Source organism: Propithecus coquereli, unplaced genomic scaffold, assembly GCF_000956105.1.
Source record: "Propithecus coquereli isolate 6110/MARCELLA unplaced genomic scaffold, Pcoq_1.0 Scaffold341, whole genome shotgun sequence".
Taxonomy (NCBI): Eukaryota; Metazoa; Chordata; class Mammalia; order Primates; family Indriidae; genus Propithecus; species Propithecus coquereli.
The window spans coordinates 2,343,252-2,354,097 of NW_012149075.1; the positions used below are offsets into that span (position 1 = coordinate 2,343,252).

General features: G+C 58.4%; 1 protein-coding gene across 1 annotated transcript in view; it reads right to left on the reverse strand.

Annotated features, from left to right (window-relative positions):
- Positions 1 to 2,824, reverse strand: part of MYOM3 (myomesin 3) — a 45,201-nt gene extending 42,377 nt beyond the window's left edge. Inside the window, exons 1-4 of the mRNA XM_012650876.1 lie at positions 2,664 to 2,824; positions 2,318 to 2,398; positions 1,420 to 1,579; positions 679 to 836 (exon numbers count right to left, since the gene is read on the reverse strand). Coding sequence (XP_012506330.1) covers positions 679 to 836; positions 1,420 to 1,579; positions 2,318 to 2,398; positions 2,664 to 2,824 — 560 coding nt within the window. The remainder of the gene's footprint in view (positions 1 to 678; positions 837 to 1,419; positions 1,580 to 2,317; positions 2,399 to 2,663) is intronic.
- Positions 2,825 to 10,846: the final 8,022 nt, after the last annotated feature.

The window sequence follows — 10,846 nt, forward strand, 5'->3', positions numbered from 1 at the left end:
GTGGGAGTGACTCGCCTGCCTCCTCCTGTGGTCAAGCTGAGAGCTGGGCGTGGCTATGCCTGTGCAGGGCCCCACCCTCCCCTCCCCTCCCCTCCCCCAGCAAGCGCAGCCTCGGGGCTCTGCTGTGGCTTCGCTCCAGGAAGGGCATCTCCTGCTTTCCCAGCCCGTTCCAAGTTCTGAGGGCTTCCATGTTGTTGTGGCACTAAATCCTCACCGCATGCAAGCTGGACAGGAAGTCTCCAACCCATTCTACAGAACAGGAAACTGAGGCAGGACTAGAAAGGTTAAGAGCTCCTTCCTGCTACAGCCCCTGCCCTCCCTACCTCCTCTCCTGCTGCTGGCCCCTGCCCTGCCTCCCACCATCATCCTGCAGCCCTGGAGACGCCCAGCTGGGAGCAGCTGCCTTCTCATGCCACCACAATCTCATTTTTACGAGGGCTGGCTCCTGGGGGCCCAGACTTTAGGCCCCAAGCTGGCGGGCGGGCGGCTAAGAATAACCCGGGCCTGCAGCTGCTGCCCTATTTGAGGGGTGGGCAGAGCTCGGCCCGTGGGGCTGTGGCTTTGCTAAGGCAGCAAGAACTCCCGGAGCAGGTGCTGTAAGGAACTCACACTCACATGACCCCAGAGGCCCCGAGCACGGAGGCAGGGCGAAGACCCCCCTCCGCCCCAGCAGCTTACCAGGTGACCTGGGGTGGTGGCGAGGCGTAGACGGTGCAGGTGAGCAGGACACTGGCGTGCTCCCAGACGGCGTGGGAGCGGAGGGGGATCCAGAACCAGGGCCCCCGGCCGGAACACAGCTCCCGCAGCTCCTTGGCCTCCCGGACCTTCTCCTCCATCTGGAGGCAGGAGGGCAGGTGACTCCCATGAGCCAGGGACCCCCTGTCCTCCCTCTTTGCCATCATCTTCCCCGGACGCCCAGACTCCGGAGGCAGAGTCCTCCTTAGCACCAGCTGGGGCAGGTGGCCCACCAGGAAGGGCGGTGGGCTTTGGAGCCAGCTGGCCTGGGATCAAGGCCTGACCCTTCTGCTTTCCAGCTGTGGGACCACAGGTGGGTCCTCAGTGTTCTTATCTGCGAAATGGGGCGATGATAAGATCTTCCCCCCACACCCCAGTGTGCACTGAGAAAGCCCACATAAGTGTGACCTGGGGAGGGGTGCAGAGAGTGGCTCAGACCCCAGACACGTGCCAGGGCTGGCATTTCCTGAGGCTCTTCTGCGCTCTGGGTACGGGCAAAGTCACCTGACAAACCCAGTCTCACTTAGATCCCACCTCAGCACTGAGAGTGCCATAGACGAGAGCACTGAGGCTCAGGAAGGGTGACTCACTCGCCCTGGTCGCACAGCTGGCAGGGGGGGCACAGGTTCAAACCCAGGGCCCAGCCTCTGTCCCGGGCTCAGGGGCTCCCCAGGGCCCCCTCACCCGCCACCTCAGCGCCTTCCGGTCACGCCTGTGGCGCAGCTGCCGGTGTGTCCGCAGGAAGGCGATCTCTGTCCTCTCCCAGTCGTTGCCGAAGCCCACCCGCTTCTGCCCGCGCTCCTCCAGCTCCACCGTGGAGGTCCGGCGCCTCAGCTGGGCTTCCCTGCGGGGACGGAGGCCGCCGGGGCTCAGGCAGGGCCCGAAGGGCCTGGGGTATCCTGGCCGGTTCCATCCCTACACCCAGCAGTGACAGCTGCACGTGAAGCTTTTTGGGGACAAGCGTGACTTTGCACCCTCTCTTGTCTCCAAAACATCCTCAAAGGGCCCTGCTTACAGTCGGTGCTTAATAAACACTTGACTATCGTTACAGTTTGTGAAGCTCTTTCTAAAACCCTTGTGCATCTTGTTTTCACCTTAGCCGAGTGGACGGGCATTAGTCTCCCTGTTCTGCAGGGCAGGGACTGGGCCTCGCTGACTCCTTCCAACTGGCCAGGACCACGACGCAGCCCAGGGCCCTGCACGAGCCGGACGCTGCGTCTCGACACCGTCACGCTCAGCGGCCTTCCCGGTCTCTGGGCTCGTGTGTGAAACCGGGGCTGGTTCACTTGCTCCTTCCCTCCCATGCCCAGCCCCTCCCTGACCACGTGAAGCTGTGGGTGAAGTGGGCCCCCCACCCTCTCCCTTGGGGACAGTCCCTCACTGCTGTGTGGACCCTCTGGAAGGTGGGGTGTGGCCTTGGCGGGCAGACAGCCTGGAGCTGACTCTCCTGTCTAAGTTCTATTCTAGATGCGTAAGTTTGGCCTGGTTCTCTAAGCTCAGGGTGGGAGCCCGGGGGGAGGCAGGGGACTGGACAGGATGGCCCCACCTCAGCAGGGCTCCCCAGGGAGGTCGCCGGACTTACCAAGACAACTCGGAGGAGGCCGTCAGAGCCAGGGCAGCAGCGAGCGCGTAGTCTGCGGCGCTGAACTGGTAGTCTTCCTCACTGCTCCGGGAGGAAGGGGGTTCATGGCTCCTGCAGGGTGGGCTGGGATCTGGCCGGGGGCTCCCTGAGATGAGGGCTGCACCCACCCCCTCAGCCTCAGGGCGCCAGCAGGCAGGGCTGGGCCTCCCTCCTCAGACGGGGTTTCCAGAGGGAAAGGCTGTTCCTCCCCTCTCCTATGGGGGCCTCCAGCGGGCAGGGCTGTCCCCCCTCAGACTGGGGGCCCTGGGGGCAGGGCAGTGGCTGGGCGGCGACCTTGGTGCCCCACCTGCTGCGGAAGGTCCGCCTCCGCACCGAGGAGCCCATGTGCAGGCTGTGCTGCCGCTGCTCCTTCTGCTCCTCCTCGTGCCGGCGTTCCAGCCTGCGGACCTCCACGGCCTGGCGGGGCCGGGGGTCCCCCGCGCTTTGGGGGTTATGGGGCAGAGTCATGGCTACAAGAGCAACAGCCTGTCAAAGCAAGGTCCACCGTCATTCCGGCAGGTGTCTGCCCATCCCTTCCCGCGCAGTCCTCCCAACCTCTCTGGGAGGCTGGTGGGGTGTGGGGCTCTCTCTTGAGTGGGCAGACAGGGAAGGGGAGCGACCTGTCCAGGGTGACAGAGGCAGGCTTCGCTCTGAGCCTGGCTTCTCCCCCACCCCACGTGCCCCCCTAGCTGAGTGAGCAGAGCCCCACGTAGGCGAGCAGGGCCCTGGCTCCCAGGGGCTTCCAGCTGCAGCCCTGCCCTCGGCTTGCTGCGCAATCTGGGATGAGCCTTTCCTTCTCTGGGCCTCGGCTGCCCAGACAATGAGTGGTTGAAACTGTGACTGTATCTATGGCTGTATCTATGGCTCAGAATGGTCAGGTGTCCTCACTGTCCCTGCATAGGCCACAGTCAGTGCTGCCTCTGAGCCTTTGCACGTGCTGATTCCTCTCCTGGAGTACACTCCCCTCCCCCAGGCCCGCTTAACTCTAGCGATGCTTCCAAGGCCAAGCTGAGAACGCTCCGGGTGGCACAGTGGTTACCGTGGAGGCTCTCGGTCCAGCCTGCCAGGCGTGATCCCAGCTCTTCACTCTAGCTTATGAGCGTGTGACCTTGGGTAAGACTCTATGACTTGGTTCCTCATCTGTAAAATGGGTCTATTGACCTTCCAGAGTAGTCGTAAAGGTTAGATAGTGCCTGACGCTTAGTAAGCACTACACAGGTATCAGAAGTTAGCTTTATTTTTTGAAGAAGCCCTGCTGAAAAACTGTAGGCCATCTAGAACTTTCCCTTCTCTAGTCCTTTTTGGACTTTTCGTCTGTACTGCACAGTTAAGCTCTGATTCAGAAAATGCCTCCTCTCACTATTTAGTTATTTTGTAACTGTGCATCTTGACTCTTCAACAAGATAGCATGTGAATTAAAAGTAACAATAGTGAGCGCTCAGGCCCCATGTTAGGAGAGTCACATGCATTGTCCCAGTCCCTGCAACAATCCAAATGATGACAGCACCGTTATTACCCCATTTTACTGATGAGGGGGAAGCACTTGCCCAGGGTCACCCAGCTAGTTGGTGGTGGGGCCATGACTGGCAGCCAGGTCTGTCTGACTCCTGGACCTCCTGACTTCTACGTCACATGTCTACTGAAGCCCAGGCCTTGGCTGAGGCTGGGGACACAATGGACCACAGGCCAGATCCTCCTCTGTACTCCTGAGGCTCAGGCCTAGGCCCCAGATGGTGCTCAGTAGGCTGGATCAAATCCATCTGGAGGAGATTCCAGGATCAGGGAGCCAATCCGTGGATATGGAGAGGCACGTGAGGTGGGTTTGAGGTTTCTTTTTTTTTTGAGACAGAGTCTCACTCTGTTGCCCGGGCTAGAGTGCCATGGCATCAGCCTAGCTCACAGCAACCTCTGACTCCTGGGCTCAAGCAATCCTTCTGCCTCAGCCTCCCGAGTAGCTGGGACTACAGGCATGCACCACCATGCCCCGCTAATTGTTTCTATATATTTTTAGTTGTCCGATTAATTTCTTTCTATTTTTAGTAGAGACGGGGTCTCGCTCTTGCTCAGGCTGGTTTCGAACTCCTGAGCTCAAACAATCCGCCCGCCTCGGCCTCCCAGAGTGTTAGGATTACAGGGGTGAGCCACCACACCCGGCCTGGTTTTTGGGTTTTTGCACTAAGTTTTTTCTCACATCTGGGCTCAGTGTCTCTGCTGGGTCCCTAGGGGCCCATCTGATGCTAAAACACTAGGACCCTTGTTGGAATCCCTGGAGTGGCTGTCACACCCCCTCCAGGTGGCAATCCTCGTCAGCAGGTCTCTGACCTAGAAGAGTCCCTGCCCAGGTGTGGGAGGGAAACAGAGACCACCGCCGCAGCCCTCTCCATCAGCTCTGCCCAGCCCCCACCTCTCTGGAGGTGCCTGCTGCAGGTGGCAGTGTGTGTGTGTGTGTGTGTGTGTGTGTGTGTGTGTGTGTGTGTGCGCGCGCGCATGCGCGCAGACTGTCTTCTGACCTGGGTGTGAATGCAGCACCCAGGTGACCATTTCTCTAAGTCCGTGATGTGGGAGCTGAGCCCACTGGCCCATCAGAGGTCCCCTGGCCTGGGAGGGGCTGCTGGGGGGTGTTGCGGGGCTGAGGCTGGTGGGGGCCAGTCTTATGGGCATTTACTCTTTCTAGTTCCTAAAAGTTTGCTGCCTTTGTGTGTCCGCAGTTGTGGGCACCAGGAAAGGATTACTGCAGTGTTAGCCGGGACCAAGGGCTTCCCCTAAAGCTCCCTGGGCTCCTGCCGACAATCTCAGCTGAACGTAATGGGACAGTCATCCGCTTCAGCTTCGTATATGGCCCCTCCGGATGGAAGGTCTCTCTGCACCCACAGAAGTGGCCAGCCCTGCTCAGCCTGCCCTTTCCCTCTCGCAGCCCAGGAGGACAGCTGCTGGGTACCACCCTGGGGAGCAAGGCTCCCCCATCCCCCCAGCTTTCCTGGGACACTATGGCCCTGGCCCCAGCAGCCGGGGGTTAACATTCCCTGGCGCCAGCCACTGGCTCCCTTCCCCTGGATGCTCTGTCCCTGATTAGCACGGTGGCCGGGGCTGGCGTGCATCCCTGACCTCGGGGCCTCCAGCAACCAGACCCCTGCCTTTAGCGGGTGAGCCAACAATTCTTTTTAAAGCACTGACTGATGCGCGGGATTAAGCAGGGACAAGTTTGCAGCCTCCCCTGCCCTCTCCCCACGGGACCAGGGTGCCCTCTTCCCGGAACACTCTGTGTGCCTGCCGGGGAGGGGTCAGTGCGGTGTGGGCCTGGAGGGGAAACCGCCGCTGCTGCCCTTTCCTGGGGGTGCAAGAGCCTGGGCCAGAGCTCCAACCCAACCCGGCCCAAACCCCCCAACTTCCAACCAAACCCCAAACCGCCTCCCAACCCTCCGACAGGCACCCCCTAGGAGGCCTCTCCCCTTCCCCGGGAGGGGAAGAGAAAGGCATGGAGGCAGAGTGACTCGGCCACCAGGATCCCTGCGGGAACTGGTGGCACAGGGGCTGCGTTGGGTGGTCCGTACAGGCTGGGATGTGTCTTAGCTGGTGGCTCCACCAGCTTCCGAGAGGCCGAGTTCCGAGCTGGCTGCTGGTGAGCGACGCCTTTCCCTCTGGGGCTCGGTCTCCTGCCAGTCCACCCGGCGCCACGCCGGATGAGATCCCTTCCAGCCCTAAGACTCGGGATCTGAGGGCTTGCTCTCTCTCCCTGCCTGCGGGGTAGGCCAAGCAGAGCTCAGCCAGCGCCGCTCTAGTTTGGGGAACTTGCCAGCTCACCCCAGTCCCCGCCGGTTGCTGCTCCATCGCAGGAAAGATGACAGTTCCCTGGGCAGCCCCCGATTGTGTGTGTGTGTGTGTGTGTGTGTGTGTGTGTGTGTGCAGCTTTCGACATCACAGAAAACTCAGCTCTTGGGAGACCCAGGGCCACACAGAACAGTGGGATGGGGCAGGGGTTTCTGGGATTCCCCCACCACTTTTTGACTTGGGGTGCTGCCTAAGCACAAATCTCTCAGGCCCCTTTCCGACACACACACACACACACACACACACACACACGCACGTGGAAAGCTGAGGTCTCACTTCTAAAGGTGGATCTGCCCACCCCGGTCCCTGGAGGTGACTCACAGAAGCAGCGTGCCCACTTAGGGGTCTCTGGGGAGAAAGTTCCAGAGGGCGAGAGGGTCCTTGGTCGCTTCCTGCCCTTGGCTCAGCGAGGACTGGAAGAAGAATGCGATCCTGGAGCCTGCACTGTCTTAAATATAGCAGCGCTGTGACAGTACGATGACAATGGATGGGAACTATGGCATGGGGTGGGGAGGAGGCACTGCTCCGTCCTGCCAGCGCTGGACGGCAGCAACAGGTGGAGCTGCCCCCCCCGCCCCCCCCTACTGCTCCTCCTCTCAGCGATGCTCTCAGCCCGACTCTGGCCCCGGTCACAGTGGAAAGGAGGTGATGGCTCAGGGCTGTTGTGCGGGAGGCAGAGCCGGTGTGGTTTTCCCAGCTGTTGGGAATTCTGATCCGAATTCTCCCTGGCTGGCTGGGTGCCCGGGGGAAAGCACTCAGCTTCTCTGATCTGCTTCCCCTTCTGAAAAATGGAGATGGCGAGACTGGGCACCCGGATTTCATGGACATGGAGGAAGGAATGTGACCTAAAAATAAGTCTTCACTGCTCCTATGCTATCACTGGCTAAAACAGAAACGTGTGGCTGCTGGTGTCTACCCTGCCCTCCGTCACGTGTGTTTGGGGGGCGAGGAGTTGGGGAGCCATCTACTGCTTCACTGTCCAAAGTCCCCAGGCTGCCAGAGTGGCCACTGCGGGTCCCTCTTCCCACGCTTCACCCTGACCCCGCCCCCCCCAGTCTCAATTCCTTCCCCCTCATGTTCACTCGCACCCACCCGTGCCAGGCCTTGCAGGCACTGAGGATGGGGAAGGAGGCCCTAATCTAGAGGGGACAGTGGGCAGCCATGACAGCAGTGACCAGGAACGTGCACCAGGCCGAGTCTCAGGATGGGCCGGCTTGGGGAAGGCGGTGCCGGAGAGCACAGCCCAGAGAGCACAGCTTCCCTCCCTGGCCTCTTCCTGGGCCACAGGTGGCCACCAACACTGCGCCTGTCACTCTTCCCAGTGCCTCAGGGACTACTCCCTGGGAGAGAGCGAGTAAGTGTGCAGACGTGCTAGCGAGCTGTTCCAAGTCCTTAACCTCCTGCCCTATTTGAAACCCCTCTCTAAGCCCTCCTGCTTCTCTCTTCCTCCCCGGCCACGTATTAATAGCATCTTTTAGGGGAGGGCATTTGGCATTTCTCTCCCATCTTTTATTGACCCAACCTAAGAGCTTTTTTTTTTTATTTCAGCATATTATGGGGGTACAAATGTTTAGGTTATGTATATTGCCCTTGCCCCCCTCCCTCCTGAGTCAGAGCATCAAGCGTGTCCATCCCCCAGATGGTGCACATTGCACTCATTATGTTTGTATAAACCCATCCCCTCCGCCCCGCTCCCATCTGCCCGACGCCCGGTAAATGTTATTCCTATATGCGCGCTTAGGTGTTGATCAGTGAAACCAATTTGATGGTGAGTACATGTGGTGCTTATTTTTCCATTCTTGGGATACTTAAGAAGAGCTTTTAAGACTCATATTCATACACTGGCGGCAAGGGGTGAGGGTGCATCTGTCTGTACAGCAAAGAGGGGTTTGAGCTTCCAATCCTGCAGGACGCAGCCACTGAAACAGGCCCCCCAGCCCCTCCCCGCAAGGCAGTCTGGCAGGATGGGCAAAGGCGCACTGGAGAGGACAGGTGACCTGGGCCCCCAATCTGGCCCCACTGCTTATGAGCTGTATGGCCTTGGGCAAGTCACGTAACCGTCCTGGTTTTACTATTTGTACGGTGAGAGACGATAACACCTGCCCTGCAGTCTGATCAAAAAGATTCAGTTGAGAAATGCGAAGCCTACAGCCAGTCCCCGGCATCCCGCTCGACGTTTGCTAAATGGGAGTTCTACCAACAACTCCACAACGCTAGGAAGGCTGATACCTTCTCTCACCCCAGCCTTCTGGGGGTGAGATTCCCACATAGCACTTTGCTGGCTCACTCATCACTGGGGCCCTTGTAAATACCCCCAGGTCATGAGGCTGAGCAGAGATTAGATCTAGAGTTACACAAATCTTGGTTTAACCCAAACCTCTGGTATCTCTGCTCACTAACAGGGGGAACCTGGCCTCTTTTCTGGGCCTCAGTTTCTTTACCTGTAAATTGGGGATAAGTTTCAAGACAGCAGAGAATGTGGCTGCCTGTCTAGTTTGCTGTATCCCTAGCCCCAAGAACAGTGCCTGGCACATACAGCTGGGCCCTCAATTTGTGTTTGTTTAAAAATGAATAAATGAATGAATACTGTCCTAGTCCATTTGGGCTGCTGTAACAAAACACTTCAGGCTGGGTAATTTATAAATCCTAGAAATGTATTTCTCACAATTCCAGAGGCTGAGAAGTTTAAGATTAAGGCACCGGCAGGCTGAGTGTCTAGTGAAGGCTCACTCTGCTTCGTAGATGGTGCCTCTTGCTCAGTCCTTGCACGGCAAAAGGGGTGGGAGGGGGTTAGGGCGCCCTCTTCAACCTCTTTTATGAGGGCACTGATCCCATTCTTGAGGGCAGAGCCCTCATGACCTAATCACCTCCCAAAGGCCGCACCTCTTAACACTGTTGCATTAAGTTTCAACGTAACTTGAAACATCAGCATTCAGACCCTGGCAAATACCTACCTTGTAGAACGGCTGTGAGACTCAAATGAGGTTACATGTGTAAAATGCCTGGTATAGTACTGGGCTCATATTTCCTTCTTTCTCCCCTTTCCTTCTCTTCTTTTCTCTTTCATTCTCTTCCCTGGTCTTATTACCATTAAGGACAAACTGACAGTCGTTTGAACCGCGGGTCACATACCGACTACTCTGAACATCCACACGATTTTTTCAGACAGCAACCGAACTGTCCTTGGCTGATCGCTCCCCCTGGTGGTCAAGTGTAGAACTGTCTGGCCCTGAGCTCTCTCCCCTTTACCTCCCTTCTCCCTGCCCCCGAGACACTGTGTGTGCCGCAGCCTCCCTGCCCTCCCTCTGTCGCTCTCCAACTCCAGTTAATTCCAGCTACTGTTCTCATATGTACTGGTCAAAACTGATCTTCCTATGCCCCTTCCCCCTTACAGTGGGAAGGGAAAATCGGCCCAAGCAGCAGAGGGGTCTTGGAGCCGTGTCCCAACAGCACTGGCACCACCGGGGAGGCGGGGGGCTGTCTGCACCTCTGTGGCCATGCCTGCCTCAGCTTTTTGTTTCTGTCCCACTGTCTGGAAGACAGCGTGGGGACAGCAACAGAGCCCAAGCTTCGGTGGTGACATCAGGCCATAGCTGCCTGGTCCAGGCTGGCACTCAGACTTGGGAGGAACACAGAGGATCTGGCCCTCCCTGGGGGAGCTCCAGTCCCGCTGGCCCCGTTCTCTGGGTGGAAACTCAGACAACCCCTGTATGTTCCTGGAGTCGGGGGCTTGGGGGGTCTGGGGTTCGCAGGCATCCCAGCATCCAGGGGGCATAATGGGGGTGACTCTGGGGAGCTGATCTGAGGCTGTGGGCAGGGCAACTGCTGGTACAGGGCGCTGTTCCCTCCACTTGCCTCTCAAGGAATCGCCAAAGGAGTTTAATAAAAATACAGATGCCTCAGGAGCTATGGGTTTAGCAGGTCTGGGATGGGAGCGGGGGGGCTGCATTTGAGGAATCTCCCCAGGAGATTTTCGTGATGAGCCAAGTTTAGGACACCAACCAGGGCAAGAACCTCTCGGAACCATGTTTTCCTCCTTTGCAAAATACCGACAATACGACCTATCTCGGAAGGAAGCTTAATGAGAGGACGAGTGATTGAGTATGTACACTGCCAAGCCACACAGTTGAATTCTGCCTCCTCTTTCTTCCTGCTGTGGCTACTGCTGCTGCCACCACTCTCTGTCTATACTCGGCCTTGGCCCTGCCGTGCCTTGTAGGCAGGTGACACCTTGGAGACTCACTTTTCACCAGCTGGGTGGGGCTGTGGAGATTCCTGGTAATAGGGTCAGCGCCTTGGACTCTCAGGAATGCCAAGGCCCCCGCCAGCTCCTGTGGGGCTCGGACACTGCCCTCTAGCCGGTTCCAGCTCTGTCCGCAGGCCTGGGCTGCCAGGGCTGCAGGGGACCTCATGCAGCCTGGTGCCTGCCCCTCAGTGGGGACAGGGCCAGCCTGAGGGCTGTCACAGACTCTGAGCCATCCACCTTTCTCATTGGACACTCAGACCCCACCCTCCAAGAGTCGTTTTTAGAACGTTTGCCGCCCCAAGGAGGGCAGAGAGCTCTGTGGTCCTGTGTGTTGGAAGAGATGTTTGTGGCTCTTAATAAAAAACTGCTGTAGCTATTCGGTCCCACTTACCTGGTGAGAAGAGTTCAGCTGTTAT